At 42.8% G+C, this 18144-nt stretch overlaps 1 protein-coding gene across 2 annotated transcripts in view; it reads left to right on the forward strand.

Annotated features, from left to right (window-relative positions):
- Positions 1 to 14306, forward strand: part of IFT46 (intraflagellar transport 46) — a 40689-nt gene extending 26383 nt beyond the window's left edge. For both annotated transcript variants that reach the window (XM_073656600.1, XM_073656601.1), the window contains exons 9-12: positions 387 to 453; positions 537 to 597; positions 12957 to 13042; positions 13496 to 14306. In XM_073656600.1, coding sequence (XP_073512701.1) covers positions 387 to 453; positions 537 to 597; positions 12957 to 13042; positions 13496 to 13591 — 310 coding nt within the window. In that variant the 3' untranslated portion in view covers positions 13592 to 14306. The remainder of the gene's footprint in view (positions 1 to 386; positions 454 to 536; positions 598 to 12956; positions 13043 to 13495) is intronic.
- Positions 14307 to 18144: the final 3838 nt, after the last annotated feature.

Raw genomic sequence — 18144 nt, forward strand, 5'->3', positions numbered from 1 at the left:
CAAATTTTCGATTTTTTTCACAAATAAACGTAAGTCATATCGAAGAAATTTTACCACTAACATGAAGTACAATATGTCACGAAAAAACAGTCTCAGAATCAGCGGGATCCGTTGAAGCGTTAGTTTTATTACCTCATAAAGTGACAGTGGTCAGAATTGTAAAAATTGGCCTGGTCATTAACGTGCAAACAGCCTTCGGGGGTAAAGGGGTTAAAATGCACTTGTGTGGTTTGTTAGGATTTTCCAGGGAATTTTATAACACTTTTTTTTTAACCGTGCATCTATATATAATTCCTACCCAGGCAGTAACAGGCAAAACGTATCCATACAGGAGCATGCACATAGTTTCTTCCCGGCATAGGTCACAATCTTCATTTTTTTGATAGACCAATGCCCGAAGTGGAAACCCTGATGCAGGAATGGCCTTCGGAGTTTGAGGAACGCCTTGGAAAGGTGAGATTATGATTATTGAAATCTATCTCTGAGGATGAAAGAAACTTCTCTGCTAATCCTACGTTGTATTCTGACCTCACCAGATAAGTCTGCCAACTGCGGAGCTGGACTGTGATCTATCCACTTACATTGATATGATTCTTGGTAAGTGAAATATTCCTACATTTATAACTTAAGATCAAATTAAACTCCTCTATACTGTGGTATAACTGTTTACTCACTGAAGAAACCCCACCCAAAAATTGAAAATCTTTGGACGAAGAATAAAATCCCTGGGAGAGCTTTATATATCATGTGATCTCTGACAATTTCCATTTACAGAAAACATAATTAGTTAGGTTTATCCCATTGAGATGGTGAACAGTGCTCGTTACAGGATACATTGTTTCTATCTTTTTCAGGAAGGTTGGTTGAATTAATCTTAGAGGTTCTCACAAGATGCGTCTTCAGGAGCGCACCGCTTCCGGGCCCCGGCTTCCTATTTTGGCAGGGGCGGTGCACACCTGAAGATTGACAGTTCAGACTAGTGACACGATCGCACCGTTGATCTGATCTGAGCACTCTCCAAGGAGGCTAGTGCAGGCAGTTGTGCCGTCTCTACAGCATGGGAGAAGCACAGAGGACTGGAGCAATTTTTTATTTTTGCAATTTTAACCATTAACTGGACAACCCCTTTTAAGTTGTAGGATTGATGGATGAATTGAAACAAATGTCTGGCCTGTGATGTGTGCCAATGGTGCTTACTCATGAATCTCCTCAAAGTGCCCTAGGCCAGTGATCCCCAGCTTGTGACTCCTGAAGTGTTGCTTAAAAGGGTTGTGCCACCATCATGTACATATTTTTTTATGAAGAAATTTGAATTTAAGACCATTCTTCAATTTACTCCTAATGAATATAGTTATAAAGATATTGTTTTATCGGAAGGATGGTGCCACATAGTTACGAATATTGTCTGCCTTATGGCTCTTTGTATCTATTTATTATTGTTATTATCTTTAAGATAAATAGGATGGTGGGAGGGAACCTGTCACCATCAAAATGCCGTCCAATCTGCAGGCACGGTGTTATAGAGCAGGGGAGCGGACTGATACATAGGTGTGAGCAAAGATCCCGTATAACCTGTGATTTCATCATTCTCTGCTCTTTCTGGGATCTTTGGTCCAATGTGAGGTCCTGTCAGTGACTGACAGCTGTATCTGCATGTACACTGATACAGAGAAAGCTGTCAGTCACTTTCAAAGAGGAATTAGTAAAATGATATTTGAGTCCAGTTCTAAGACTACATGAACCTATATTCACCCCCGAGCCATTTTTCGTTTTTGTTTTTTCCTCCCCTTATTCCACGACTTTTTTATTTTTCCGTTGATATAGCCATATGAGGGCTTTTTTGTGGGACGAGTTGTACTTTTGAGTAGCACCATTGATTTTACTATGTAGTGTATTAGAAAATGGGGAAAAAATATTCCAAATGCGGTGAAATTAGAAAAAAGTGCAATTCCACAATTGTCTTTTTTTTTTTTTTTTTTTTTTTACCATGTTCACTATATGGTAAAACTGACCTTGCAATATGATTCTTCAGGTCAGTATGAGTACGCAGATACAAAACATGTATAGTTTTTTTTGTTTTTTTTTATATAAGTGGTGAAAAAATTATTCGGAAATTTGCTTAAAATTTTTTTGGGGGCTTTTGTCACAATTTTCTGAGACCAGAAACATTTTTATTTTTCAGGATTTGAGGATGGGTGAAGGCTTATTTTTTGCACCCTGAGCTGGCATTTTTACTGATTCCATTTTGGAGTAGATGTTTTGATTGCCTCTTATTTCAATTTTGCGGCTGCTAAAAAAACTTAATTCTGGCATTTTTTTCCCGTTACGCTGTTTACTGATTGGATTAATTTACTTTAGATTTTGATAGATCGCAATGCACCAATATCAAATACTTATATTTTTTTGTTTTATTTTTAATTGGGCAAAAGGGTGGTGATTTGAACTTTTTTGGGGGTCTTTATACTTTTTTTTTTTTTTCTAGATTTTTAAAACCTTTTTCTCTAATCCCCTCCACGGCAGCACCAACAGGAGGTTGCCTCCCCATCCTAATTAGGGACAGGAAACACAAGAGGTTAAATAGCCCTCCCCTTCCCTCCATCCTCAGTGTTTTCCTGTCCCTAGTGGGATGAAGAGGTTTCCTTCTTGGGGCTGTGGCCGGCGAGCAGTTCCCCCAGCTCACATACCTTAGCCAGGCAGCCGTGGAATGATCACCCTGGGTCTTCCTCCACGCTGCTTCTCCTGCTTCCCGGCGGGACCGCACCATCCTCTGGCGCTTTGGCAACGCTGGATGGTGAGGTGAGACGAGACGGCTGGGGGCCTCCAGTAGCTCCCCAGCCAGTTACAAAGCTCCCCCCCCTCTCCCTGCTACTGCTCTCCTCCGGAGTCTCGTCGGCAGCATAGAGCGCACACAGGAAGTGACGCGTGCCGGCATTGCAATGGGCGCGTCGTCACGCACCCCCATTTTGGTGGGAAATTTGAAAATTCAGAAAAAAAAGAAAAAGAGATTGGCTGCACCTGTGTCTGGGGAGGGGGAGCCTCATCCTATTGGATGGGAAAAGGTGCTGGATCTCTGTTTCCTGTACAAATAGGACCCAGATGGAAGACTCCATAAGGTAGGACTGAGGTTCTAATGATGGATTTGTCTGCCCCTAAAGCCTCTGCAGAGCCCAGTGAGTATATCTGGTAAAGGGTAGGTCCGTCTTGGTGCAGGATCCATCCTTATGTCTTCCCCTTGTCTTTTAGGGTGACAAAGATCCTGCACCAAAACCAAAAGAAAAGCCGGCAAGTTGCAAATTTGCCATTTGTAGTAAGAAGCTCCCATCCGCCCACAAAAAGGCTCTATGTCAGTCGTGTATGGAAAAAATCATCCGTGAAGAGCAAACCTCCTTAATGGATGAAGTCAGAGGATTGGTATGCCAGGATATGCAATCGTCCTTGGCCACCTTTTCACAATCCTTTTCTGGGGGTCCCTCAGTATCCAGGAAGAGGAAGTATGCCCCAGAAGATACCTCAGACTCAGAGGCAGAAAATTCAGCCCCTGAGGAATGGTTAGAGGAAGGTGAAGTCACTCCAGGCTATAATACTGATCTGGATGATAGGAAGTTTTTCTTCTCCTCGGATGACCTTGAAGAACTTCAACTCGCTGTCGGAAATACAATGGGAGTAGAAGAGGAGAAAACGTCTCGCACGGTCCAGGACGAGATGTTTGGGGGATTGAGATCAAGGAAGAAAATGGTGTTCCCTATTCATGACAACATCCAGAATCTAATTCTGGATGAATGGGAATTTCAAGAAAGGAAGCTGAACATTCCATCTGACCTAAAGGATCACTTTCCCTTAGATGAGGATGTCTCTAAATGCTGGACAGAGATACCTAAAGTTGACATCCAGGTGGCCAGAGTGGGAAAAAACTACCTTACCCTTTGAAGACTCTTCTCAGCTTAAGGATCCACTTGACCGCAAGAAGGATAGTCTACTTAGGAAGTCATGGGAGACGTCAGCTGCCGCCCTGAAGACTAGCGTCGCTTCCGCCTGCGTCACAAGAACCCTATTCCGCTGGTTACATCAGCTGGAGGATCATATCCAGGGTGGTACCTCGAGAGAAGATCTTCTTGCCTCCCTGCCCCTCTTAGAAAAGGCAGCAGGATTCCTGGCGGACGCCTCCGCTGAATCCGTCCGGATAGCAGCAAGAACTTCGGTTCTCTCCAATACCGCAAGAAGGGCACTGTAGTTAAAGGTGTGGAGCGGTGACATCCTATCTAAAACCAGATTATGCTCCATGTCCTGCAAGGGAGAATACGTCTTTGGTCCGGCACTGGATCGTTTATTGGAGAAGGTATCCGATAAAAAGAAGTCTCTCCCAGAACCAAAAACGCCCAAAAAGAGGCCATTTCGTCCTCCTCAGACACAAAACCCCTCATACAGAGGAAAGGATAAATTGGGTCACTGGAACTACCCCAGAGGAGGAAGAAGTAGAAGCATTTTCAATCCCAATGTTCTGACAGGCAATGACTCCAGACAGGTGGGAGGCAGAATCTCAGGATTCTTCAGGCAATGGCGGAGAGTAACATCAAATCGCAAGATCCTAGACTAGGTCAGATCAGGAATAAAAAAAAATTTTCTTCCTTTCCCCCTCAGAGACTGGAAGTAACATCTCTCCCATCAGCAAAACTCCAGAAGGTAATAACATCAGAACTCCAGCAGATGCTATCTTCAGCAGTAATTGTCCCAGTGCCAGAAGCAGAACAGTACAAGGGCCATTATTCAAGATTATTCCTGGTAAAAAAAAAAAAAACGGATCCCATCGGGTTATCATCAACCTGAAGCGGCTAAATCAATACATTCTTTACCAAAGATTCAAAATGTAGTCCGTAAAAACCATGTTCCCACTGATCGGAAAAAACTTTGTCATGGCTACCGTAGACCTAAAAGACGCATATTACCATGTGCCCATTCACCCAGATTACCAGCGAGGTTAGCGGTCTCACTAAATCAGACGGTATTCCATTTCCAGATCAGAGTCCTTCCCTTTGGCATCTCTTCAGCGCCCCGTACCTTTACAAAAATTATGGCGGAAGTAGTTGCATACATCAGGGGAAAAAATATCTGCATCGTACCTTACCTAGACTACTTCATCATCATGGCTCCTTCTACTACCGTCCTCAAAGAGAAACTTCAATTAGTCTTACAGACCCTGGGGTCCTTGGGCTGGATCATAAATCGGGAAAAATCAGACCTTACCCCGTCAACACGTGCCACGCCAGAGAGGCAACGGAAGATTAGGGAGATAAATAAGTGGCTCAAGAACTGGTGTAGGAAGGAGGGATTTGGGTTCCTGGAGAACTGGGCCGACTTCTCAGCTACAGATTCTACGCTAGGGAGAGGCTGCACCTCAGTGGGGAGGGTGCAGCTGTGCTGGGGGAGAAAATGGCTAGAAGGTTGGAGGAGTGTTTAAACTAGGGATTGGGGGGGAGGGTATTCATTTTATAGGTGGGGAAGATAGTGCAGATAGTGACCTGGGCACAAATAAAGAAATTAGGGGTGGGGTTAGAACAGTCAATATAGTAAGAAGGAATAGAGGTACAGAGAGATACATAAAATGCATGTAAACTAATGCCAGAAGCCTCACCAACAAAATGGAGGAATTAGAATTAATTTTGTTGGAAACTAAATATGACATGGAGGGGATATCTGAGACATGGCTGGATGAGAGCCATGACTGGGCAGTTAATTTACAGGGCTATAGTCTGTTCAGAAATTACCGTACAAACAAGCGAGGGGGGTGTGTTTTATATGTAAAATCATCCTTAAAACCCATCTTGCTGGAGAATATATGTGAATCTAATGAAAATGTAGAGTCCATGTGGGTGGAGATAAGGGGAGGGGTAAAAAATAATAAATTACTGATAGGAGTTTTTATAAGTCTTCAAAAATAATGGAAGCAGCGGAGAATATCCTCGATGAATCATAGAATCATAGAATCATAGAATGGCAGAGTTGGAAGGGACCTCCTGGGTCATCTGGTCCAACCCCCTGCTCAAAGCAGGATTCACTAAATCATCTCAGACAGATGTCTGTCCAGCCTCTGTTTGAAGACGTCCATTGAAGGGGAACTCACCACCTCTCGTGGCAGCCTGTTCCACTCATTAATCACCCTAACTGTCAAAAAGTTTTTTCTAATATCTAATCTGTGTCTCCTCCCATTTAGTTTCATCCCGTTGCTTCTAGTCTTTCCCTGTGCAAATGAGAATAAAGATGATCCTTCTACAATGTGACAGCCCTTGACATATTTGTAGACAGCTATTAAGTCTCCTCTCAGTCTTCTTTTTTGCAAGCTAAACATTCCCAAATCCTGCAACCGTTCCTCATAGGACATGGTTTGCAGACCAGTCACCATTCTGGTCGCTCTTCTCTGAACTTGTTCCAGTTTGTCTATGTCTTTTTTAAAATGTGGTGCCCAAAACTGTACACAGTATTCCAGATGAGGTCTGACCAAAGAGGAGTAAAGACCGATAATGACTTCACGTGATCTAGACTGTATGCTTCTGTTAATACATCCCAGAATTGTATTTGCCTTTTTTGCTGCTGCATCACACTGTTGACTCATGTTCAGTCTATGATCTATTAGTATACCTAAGTCTTTTTCACATGTACTGTTGCTTAGCTCTATTCCTCCCATTCTGTATATGCTTTTTTTATTTTTATTGCCCAGATGTAGTACTTTGCATTTTTCCCTGTTAAAAACCATTCTGTTGGTTGCTGCCCACTGCTCCAGTTTATTTAGGTCTTTGAAGCAGCGACTCAAGGAGAAGTCATTATTATGGGGGACTTCAACTACCCTGAAATACATTGGGGAACAGAAACCTGTAGTTCAAGCAAAGGTAATAGAGAGATGAGAGACAATTACCTTTCACAACTGGTTCAGGGCCCAACAAGAAGGGGGGCACTGCTAGACCTAATATTAACCAACAGGCCAGACCGCATATCAAATATACGAGTTGGTGGTCATTTGGGTAATAGTGATCACAAAATAATAAGTTTTCATGTATCCTTTAATAAGATGTGTAGTAGAGGGGTTACAAGGACACTAAATTTCAGGAAGACAATTTTCCAACGGTTGAGAGATGATCTTAGTGCAATAAATTGGGACGATCTCCTGAGACATAAAACTACACAAAGCAAATGGGAGACATTTATTAGCATCCTGAATAGGACCTGTGCACAATATATACCCTATGGGAATAAACATACTAGAAATAGGAGGAAACCACTATGGCTAAATAGAGCTGTAAGGGGCGCAATAAGTGACAAAAAGAAAGCATTTAGAGAACTAAAGCAAGTAGGTAGTGATGAGGCATTAAATAAATACAGAAAATTAAATAAATTCTGTAAAAACCAAATCAAGGCAGCAAAGATTGAGACAGAGAGAATCATTGCCAGAGAAAGTAAAAATAATCCCAAAATATTCTTTAACTACATAAATAGTAAGAAACTAAAAAATGATAGTGTTGGCCCTCTTAAAAATAGTCTGGGTGAAATGGTGGATGAGGATGAGTAAAAAGCCAATATGCTAAATGATTTTTTTTTTCCAACCGTAGTTACACAAGAAAATCGCATGACAGAAAACAGGATTAGTGATAACAAAAATTCTCCATTAAATGTCGCTTGCTTAACCCAGCAGGAAGTACAGCGGCGTCTAAAAATTACTAAAGTTGACAAATCCCCGGGCCCGGATGGGATAGACCCGCGAGTGCTGCAGGAATTAAGTAACGTCATAGATAGACCATTATTTTTAATCTTTAAAGATTCCATAATAACAGGGTCTGTACCACAGGACTGGCGTATAGCAAATTTGGTGCCAATATTCAAAAAGGGGACAAAAAACGAACTTTTAAATTATAGGCCGGTAAGCTTAACCTCTACTGTGGGTAAAATCCTGGAGGGTTTCCTAAGAGATGCTATACTAGAGTATCTGAAGAAGAATAACCTCATGACCCAATATCAACATGGGTTTTCGAGGGACCGTTCCTGTCAAACTAATTTGATCAGCTTCTATGAGGAGGCAAGTTCCGGACTGGACCAAAGAAATGCAGTGGATGTTGTGTATATGGACTTTTCAAAAGCTTTTGATACGGTTCCACACAAAAGTTTGATACATAAAATGAGAACAATGGGGGTAGGGTAAAATATATATATATGGGTTAAGAATTGGCTCAGTGATAGGAAACAAAGGGTGGTTATTAATGGCAAACACTCAGACTGGGTCTCAGTTAACAGTGGGGTACCACAGGGGTCAGTATTGGGCCCTCTTCTTTTTAACATATTTATTAATGACCTTGTAGGGGGCATACAGAGTAATATTTCAATATTTGCAGATTACACTAAACTCTGCAGGGTAATCAATACAGAGGAGGACAATTTTATTACAGGAGGATCTATGTAAACTAGAAGCTTGGGCTGATAAATGGCAAATGAGCTTTAATGGGGATAAATGTAAGGTAATGCACTTGGGCAGAGGAAATAAAATGTATAATTATATGCTTAATTGTAAAACACTGGGCAAAACTGTAACCGAAAAAGACCTGGGTGTATTGGTGGACGACAAGCTCACGTTTGGTGGCTAGTGTCAGGCAGCTGCTGCAAAGGCAAATAAAATAATGGGATGCATTAAAAGAGGCATAGATGCTCATGAGGAGAACATAATTTTACCTCTTTACAAGTCACTAGTGCGACCACACTTAGAATACTGTGTACAGTTCTGGTCTCCGGTGTATAAGAAAGACATAGCTGAACTAGAGAGGGTGCAGAGAAGAGCGACCAAGGTTATTAGAGGACTGGGGGGTCTGTAATACCAAGACAGGTTATTACACTTGGGGTTATTTACTGTGGAAAAACGAAGGCTTAGGGGTGATCTTATTATTATGTACAAGTATATGAGGGGACAGTGCAAAGACCTTTCTACTGATCTTTTTACTCTGAGGCCAGAGACGTGGACAAGGCGGCATCTTCTACGTCTGGAGGAAAGAAGGTTTAATCATAATCACAGATGGGGATTCTTTACTGTAAGAGCAGTGAGACTATGGAACGCTTTGCCGCATGATGTTGTAATGAGTGATTCACTACTAAAATTTAAGAAGGGCATGGATGCCTTTCTTGAAAAGTATAATATTACAGGTTATATATACTAGATTCCTTGATAGGGCGTTGATCCAGGGAACTAGTCTGATTGTCGTATGGAGTCGGGAAGGAATTTTTCCCCAATGTGTAGCTTAGTGTTTGCTACATGTTTTTTTTTTGCCTTCCTCTGGATCAACATGTTAGGCTATGGGTTGAACTAGATGGACTTAGTCTTCCTTCAACCTTAAAAACTATGTTACTATGTAACACAAAAGGTCTTCTTAGGTTAGGTTCTCTTAGGTTCTCAAGATCAGAGGTCCTTGCTACCAACATCCAAACAATTAAATGTGAGATCAAGGATCCAGATACTAAAGAACCAAAAGACGGTATCCATAAGGTTCGCCATGTCGGTTCTAGGATCAATGACCGCATGTATCCAGGCGGTCCCCTGGGCCCAGGCTCACGCAAGAATCCTTCAGAACTTCATCCTCTCTCACTGGGACAAATCTCCAGAGATGCTGAACTCAAAAATATTTCTTCCCCAGCATGTGAAAGTATCTCTCAACTGGTGGCTCAAACCGGAAAATTTCACCAAGGTATTTTGTGGATTCAGCATCTAATCTCTTCTCTAACAGATGCCAGCAAAAGAGATTGCAGAGCAGTCATATCCCGGAAGATCTTCCAGGGCATCTGGCCCAAAGAGATGGACGACCAATCCTCAAATTTCAGAGAACTGAGAGCGGTAGAGGAGGCCCTGAAGACAGTAGGTCCCATTCTCCAGTGAACTCACGTCATGATTTTTTCCGACAACATGACAACGGTGGCCCATCTTTGTCATCAGGGCAGTCCAAGGTTCAGAAGCCTATGAGAAGTCTCGGCAAGAATTTTCTTCTGGGCAGAACATCATCTCCTGTCTCTATCAGCCCTTCATCTGAGAGGATCCGACAATATTCAGGCAGACTTCCTAAGCAGAACGCAAATAAATCCGGGAAAATGGAGCCTTAGTTCAAAGATGTTTCAGCTAATAACCAGGAAATGGGGTCACCCAGAGGTAGACCTGTTTGCAAGTCGACAGAATACAAAGGTGAATCAATATTTCTCCATGGACCCCAGAGAGACCCATTCAAGGATAGATGCGTTCTCTCACCCATGGAACTTCGGGTTGGCCTACGCTTTCCCTCCAATTCCATTGCTACCGAGGACCTTACAAAAAATCAGAGTGGACAGAGTCAGGACCATTCTGATCGCCCCTGTATGGCCAAAGAGAGGTTGGTTTGGGGCTCTGTACCTCCTAAACCCAGAGGGCCCTCTTATCCTGCCTCTGGACCTCGATCTACTCCGTCAAGGTCCATTATTTCATCCAGCTCCCCACAGCTTATGCTTGGCAGCCTGGCTTCTTAGGCCTTAATCCTGAAGGCCAAAGGTCTCTCGGATGTTGTAATAAACACCCAACAAAAAAGCAGGAAGCAGGTCACTTATGCCATTTATTTAAAAATATGGATGACCTTCTCCACATGGTATGGATCTTCTCCCATCGATCCCTTTCATCCTGATATTGCCAGGATATTGGACTTTTTACAGGACGGTCTATCTAAAGGATTAAAACACAGTACTCTGAAAGTCAAGGTCTCTGCTCTAAGCTCATTCTTTGACCAAAACTTGGCTGACCACCGTTGGATAAAGAGGTTCATGACAGCAGCCTCTAAAATATGTCCAAGAAGGCCCATCATGGTTCCAACCTGCGACCTGAATATAGTCCAAAAGGGTCTAACTATCCCGCCCTTCGAACCTATGTCTCAAACTCAGATGGACTAATTATCTTGGAAGGCAGCTCTATTAGTAGCCATCACAACGGCAAGAAGAGTCGGCGAGATCCAGGCCCTTTCCATCAGGGATCCTTATCTGAGAATCCTAGATGACAGAATAATCCTGCGCCTAGACCCTTCTTTTCTCCTGAAAGTATCTTCTCATTTTCACATGTCCCTGGAGATAATTCTCCCATCGTTTTGTCAGAATCCAAAAGACAACAGAGAATCTGAATTACATTCTCTTGTTGTCCGAAGAATCATCCTTTACTACCTACAACAGACGGAGCCTTGGAGAAAAGATCAGAACCTTTTTGTCCATTACTGGGGACCAAACAAAGGGAAGAAAGCCTCCAAGAGTTCTCTAGCTAACTGGATCAAAAAAGCAATCACAGAGGCATATAAAAGTCAAGATCTGCCTCCTCCTGTGTTGCTAAAAGCTCATTCCACCAGAGCCATATCAGCCTCATGGGCCGAAAGGGCCAGCGCTTCCATCGAGCAGATCTGCAAAGCTGCAACCTGATCCTCGGTCCATACCTTTACCAAGCATTACAGATTAGATTTGATGTCTGCAAAAGATTTAGCCTTTGGCAGAAAAGTTCTGCAGGCTATAGTCCCTCTCTAATGATATTCTTTGGCATTATTCCTCTTGGTGCTGTCGTGGAGGGGATTAGAGAAAAAAAGAATTAGACTTGCTGGCAATTCGGTTTCTAAGACCCTCCACGACAGCACTGGTAGTTTCCCCCCCATGAATCTTTATGTTCATTTAAAATTCCTTGGTGTTAATAAATAACTCAAGCATTCATACTGTGTGGTCCTTGGAAAACACTGGGGATGAAGGGAAGGGGAGGGCTATTTAACCTCTTGTGTTTCCTGTCCCTAATTAGGATGGGGAGGCAACCTCCCGTTGGTGCTTTCGTGGAGGGGATTACAAACTGAATTACCGGTAAGTCTAAGTCTATTTTTTTTTTTTCATTTTTAACTCTGTTTAATAGTTCTCTTGGGGGACTTGAAACTGCGATTGTCTGATCGCTTGTGCTGTACATAGCAGTGCACACCAAGCCCTGCTATGTATAGATAAAACCACGATCTCCTATGCAAGCCAGCTAAATGCTGGCTTTCACCTGAGGATCGTAATGACACACAGGGGTCATCAGCAGACCCCTGGCTGTCATGATAACCCATCAGTACCCCACGATCACGTCATGGGAGCGTGTAATGAAGCGCCCGCCTGCCGGTGTGTGTTAAATGCCGCTGTCCGTGATTGACAGAGGGATTCAAGCAGAACTTCACTCCACCCGAAGCTGTTAGTTACATGATGGCTGATTAAATCAGCCATCATGTGCAGGGAAAGATGCAGGCTCGGTGTGCAAACCTGCATCAAAGGCAGGGACACTACTTTTGACATATATACAGTGGTGTGAAAAAGTGTTTGCCCCCTTCCTGATTTCTCATTCTTTTGCATGTTTGTCCCACTTAAATGTTTCAGATCACAAAACAAATTTAAATAATAGAAAAAGATAACACAAGTAAACACAAAATGCAGTTTTTAAATGAAGGTCTTTTATTAAGGGAAAAAGAAATCCAAACCTTACAGGACCCTGTGTGAAAAAGTGATTGCCCCCCTACCTTAGAGCATAAAATAACTGTGGTTTATTACATCTTTGGGAAGAGAGTTCAATTTCCCTAGCCACGCACAGGCCTGATTACGGTCACGCCTGTTCTCAATCAAGAAATCACTTAAATAGGACCTGCCTGACAAAGTGAAGCAGACCAAAAGATCCTCTCTGCCCACGGCTTTTCTTTTCCTTGAGTCTCTTGAATAATACTTTCTTGTATAGAAATATATAGTAGAAGTGATTTCTCTCCGTTCCGCTCATTCCTTCTTACCTGTAAGTTTTGTGCAGTCTGCAGTGCTTTTAGAATTATGAATGTTTACATTGAAATTCTCCATTTTCTGGATGATCTCACCTGTTGCACCACGCCCCGAGTGATACTTTATGATGTTTTATCTGTCCCCATCCTCTCTTTTAGCTATGCTGGACATCCCGGTCTACAAGAGTCGAATCCAGTCATTACATGTTCTGTTTTCCCTCTATTCGGAGTTTAGGAACTCCCAGGTAAGTACATGAATTCACTACTGATTCTGCAGATGCCACACAGACATATCTGTATCTGGATGGCAGCTGTGGTTAGTTTCTTCTAAAGACCTCAAAGCGATTCTACATGGAAACGTCTTGATCATTTGTTCTTTTCCAATCATTTTCTTTACTTCAAGAAATATTTTACTTTAGAAATTATGCTGCTTGTAGAAGCATTTCTGGTGGAGACGCACATCTGTTGTAAGATTCTAATTCATTGCGTGACGTGTACCTCTTAATGGATTTGGCGCACCTTACTCCAGCGGTTCCTTTATGAACAGTGGCATGAAAAGTGTTAATGAATTGGACCCAAAGAGTAAAACAGTCCCTGCAATGCTTCAGTACTTCCTGTGATCTTACAGCCTGTACATTAATATATCCTTGCTACCATAATGCAGTAATATGGTACTGACAGCATATTGTTCTTGACAGCATTTTAAAGCTTTAGCAGAGGGAAAGAAAGAGAGAAGCTCATCTGGGAAGACTGCGTCACCAAGTGCTGATACGGAAGGCGTAAACTACAGCTAAGAGCTTCTTGCTCCGGACCTCATCCAGATCATAGAGAAACCGAAACCAGAAAAAATGTGCTGGGACCGAAAATATTCACACAAGAATGTGATAAAAAAATGAATGATCTTTATTAAACACAAATTAAAAATCCATAAAACGTACATAAAAAACATTCCCAGATACAGACACAAAGACAATACTGGTGGGTGAGCGCCGTGGGAAGCCCTGATAGTAAATAAATATAAATAAATACATGGAAATATACATATATCAACTCCACAAATCACATATGTGTAATATATAAATATAAGTAATAGTGGATAGTTACAAAGATATCCCACTTCTACAGGTCACTTTATATACCTGGGGTAATGAAACAGCCCACAGCTAGATATAATAAATATCATGTAGACAGTGCTATACATAGCTATACTCACTCACCAACACCCAACGCACGTTTCACAAATGCTTCGTCAGGGGTCATTGGTGACATATCATCCAGATCATCTACTACCTGCACGTCGCACACCACTGGCTGCTATTACTGTGTAGCTGGGTACTGATAAAGACAAGCCAGGTCTATCATTTTTGAGATGATGCTTTCCTGGATTACTATGAAGTAGAAGATTTGTAACCATAAATGTAACTATCTGCATGGTTCTGTATATATTCATAGATTTCTGTGCAATGTAATATAATTCACATTTAATAAACATTTTTACATAATTGATAAGCCTTTTCAAGCAAGTTTTAATTTCTGGTAGTTGTCATGTATAACTGCAATAATCTTCCTCTCAGCAAGTGTTACTTTCCATGCAATCAAATCTTAAAGGTATTCCGATTTAAAGCAGTTCTGGCATATTCACATCCTTTCTGAAAATCTACTTAATGATGTCCCAAGAATAATCACCCCAGTGAAGTCACAGGCCCTGCACAATGATGCCCCCAAAAGGGATAATAAACAGTGAAATCCACACATGGAGTCTGTTTTTTGTTGCAGAATCCACACCTACATCCATACAGAATGGTAAATGGGGGCACTTACTGCCTTATTCACCTCCTTCCCGCCCATCCCCCAAAAATAAACACCTGCCCAAGAAAACCACTACACCACAGATTGTCTATACATGCTTATTGTCAATGTGGATTCTGCACTAGAAAGCTGCTACTTGGCAGCAGATTATCCTTAGAGGGGATAACTACCTGCCTGTTGTGCCCATTGCTGATCTCTGCCGGGCACAGAGTGATCGTGGAAGCTCCTGCTGGCGATTCTGTGGCCATCGGTGACGTCACGTCTCTTCCGCTTTGCTCTGACGGGGAATCACTGCCGATGTCATGATGATCAACCGCTGGATCGCGGCTGCACAACTGCAGGGCGCCGGCTGTCAATCAGCATGACGTTGGCTGGCACGCCCGTCAACAGAGCAGCCTGGAAGAGGAAGAGCTGCTCTGTTGACATGAAGCAGCAGAATTGCCGGCAGGATCGCTCCAAGCCTGAGCCAGGTAGAACAGGCAGCTATTTAGTAACTACCTGCCTGTCAGTTCCCAGTCCAATACAAAAAAAGATAGTCCCCCTGTAAAAGCCATTGAAGATTTATCTAGTGCAGATCCTCCCAGTGGGAAGTGGGAATGTGGCCGTTATTACACCTGCACGGTCACATCACTGTGTTTATAATGTCACACAAGTATTAATAATAATTACATCATGTAACCATACAGGGGGTATAAAAAGTGATATCTCTGCACAGGGATAATGAAAATAGTGATGTCCCAGCACAAATGAAATCACTTAAGGGACAGCACAGGCGTTCTAGTGATCATGGGCGTTATACGGCTACAATGTGCAGAGTGAGGCTGGAATAATAAATGCAGTAGTGTTACAGTATGTGGATAGTGAACTCGTAGGAAATGGTTATTCATTCCCAGTAAACTGTATGAGCATAATGAGCAGAGGACGGGGAAATAAGTGATTTCACAGATCATTTCCAAGGACGTCAGTGATGTCACAGCACAGGCATCATAAAAACAGGCGCTAATATAATAATGCATTAAATATAGAGCTAATATTCATTCTGAAAAAGCAAAATAATCATGCTTAGCTACAGTCCTGCTCATCGTTATTGGCACCCATGAAGTTTAAGTACATAATGTGGAATATCTCCTGAAAAAAATGAATCAAGTGAAAGTTTTCTTTGTATAGAGACTCGTGCTAAATACAAAAGAATAAATGAAAAATAATAATTTAAAACAAAAAACAATGAAAGGGAAAAATAGAAAAACTTAAAGCTTGCTGTGAAACTGGTATTGGCACCCTTTACATTAAAAAAGTTTTCCACTACTTTCACATCAATGTCTGATTGGCCCGCACCCGGCACCCCCACTGATCAGCTGTTATCGGTGCCGGCGGCCTGAAGTACTTACTTGCGGTGCTGGCCGTCTAGCTGCAGTGGCCACCGTGGGGTACTGCACATCCACCTCCCATTGAATTGAATTGGAGGCGGATGTGCAGTACCCCGCGGTGGCCACTACAGCTAGACGGCCAAGCACCGCAAGTAAGTACTTCCGGCCAGCACCGATAACAACTGATCAGTGGGAGTGCCAGGTTGTAGTGAACAACGTCTTTAATTTAGTATGGAAACACATTTTTACTCACCTGTGGTAAATCACAAAAGAGATTCTCCTGTGATTAATTGTCACTGCACATGTGGCATGAATTAGCCAATGAATGATGACTTCAGTGTTTTAAAAAGCCACATGGTAGGCCCTGTTCCTTTGTCACAATGGTGAAGACAAACAAGCTGTCTGAGGACATCAGAACTGCTCTTATTAGCAAACAAAAGACTTCCAAAGGGTATAAGGCCATCTCCAAAGACCGTGGTATCACAGATTCAACAGTGAGCAAAGTTATTAAGAAATTTGCCAAGCATGGATCCGTCAAGAACCTCCCTGGAAAGAGGAAATTTGACAACAGATGTCTTCAAATGTTGGTGCGAATTGTGAAAAAAACAGCACGTCTTTACATGCAGGAGCTCAAAGATTACAGTGAGGAAAATAAGTATTTGATACACTGCTGACTTTGCAAGTTTCCCCACCTACAAATAATGGAGAGGTATGTAATTTTTATCGTAGGTACACTTCACCTGTGAGAGACAGAATCTAAAAAAAATACAGAAAATCACATTGTATGATTTTTACATAATTAGCATTTTATTACATGAAATAAGTATTTGATACAATAGAAAAACAGAACTTAATATTTGGTACAGAAACCTTTGTTTGCAATTACAGAGGTCAGACGTTTCTATAGTTCTTGGCCAAGTTTGCACACACTGCAGCAGGGATTTTGGCCCACTCCTCCATACAAATCTCCAGATCTTCCAAATTTGTGGGGCTGTCACTGGGCAACATTGAATTTCAGCTCCCTCCAAAGAATTTCTACTGGGTTCAGTTAAAGGAGGCTAGGCCACTCCAGGACCTTGAAATGATTCTTATGAGGCCACTCCTTAGTTGCCCTGACTGTGTGTTTTGGGTCATTGTCATGCAGGAAGACAAAGCCACGATCCATCTCCAATTCTCTTACTAAGGGAAGGAGATTGTTGGCCAAAATCTCGCAAAACATGACCCCATCCATCCTCCTTTCAATATGGTTCAGTCATTATGTCCCCTTTGCAGAAAAGCACCCCCAAAGTATGATGTTTCCCCCACCATGCTTCATGGTTGGGACGGTGTTCTTGATTGTACTTATCCTTCTTCCTCCTCCAAACACAGCAAGTGGAGTTGATACCAAAAAGTTCTTCTTTGGTCTCATCTGACCACATGACCTTCTCCCGTGCCTCCTCTGGATCACCAGATGGTCGTTGGCAAACTTCAAACGGGCCTGGACATGTGCTGGCATGAGCAGGGAAACATTGCGTGCCCTGTAGGATTTTAATCCATGACGGCGTAGTATGTTACTAACGGTAATGTGTGAGACTGTGGTCCCAGCTTTCTTAAGTTCATAGACCAGAACTTCACGGGAGGACCTGGTCAGATTCCTAATCTTTCTCAGAACCATCCTTACCCCACGAGGTGAGATATTGCATGGAGCCCCAGACCGAGGATGATTGACACTCATCTTGTGTTTTTTTCCATTTTCTAATAATTGTGCCAACAGTTGTTGCCTTCTCACTAAGCTGCTTGCCTATTGTCCTGTAGCCCATCCCAGCCTTGTGCAGGTCTAAAATTTTGTCCCTGGTGTCCTTAGACAGCTCTTTGGTCTTGGCCATGGTAGAGAGTGTAGCGTCGGCGTCCCTGCCTCCTGCTAGGCAGGGACGCCGCTTCCTCCCGCTCTGCTGGCAGCGCGCGCTGCTTCCCGGCCTCTGTGCTTAGGGCGCGCGCGCTCCCCCTCTCTTAAAGGGGCCGCGCGCGCCGTCCTAAGGAGTCCCCGGCCAATGGCCGGAGGACCTCTCCATATATAAGGCACCTCCTCCAAAATGGAGGGGCCCGAGCAATGTTGTTGCAAAGCCTTCACTCTGCTTCAGCCCTCAGGTCCCGTTGCCAGTCACCTGCCAGTCACCTGCCTGATTCCTGCC

The sequence above is a fragment of the Phyllobates terribilis genome, unplaced genomic scaffold (assembly GCF_046119375.1).
Source record: "Phyllobates terribilis strain yellow unplaced genomic scaffold, ASM4611937v1 Scaffold_12__6_contigs__length_324123572, whole genome shotgun sequence".
Taxonomy (NCBI): Eukaryota; Metazoa; Chordata; class Amphibia; order Anura; family Dendrobatidae; genus Phyllobates; species Phyllobates terribilis.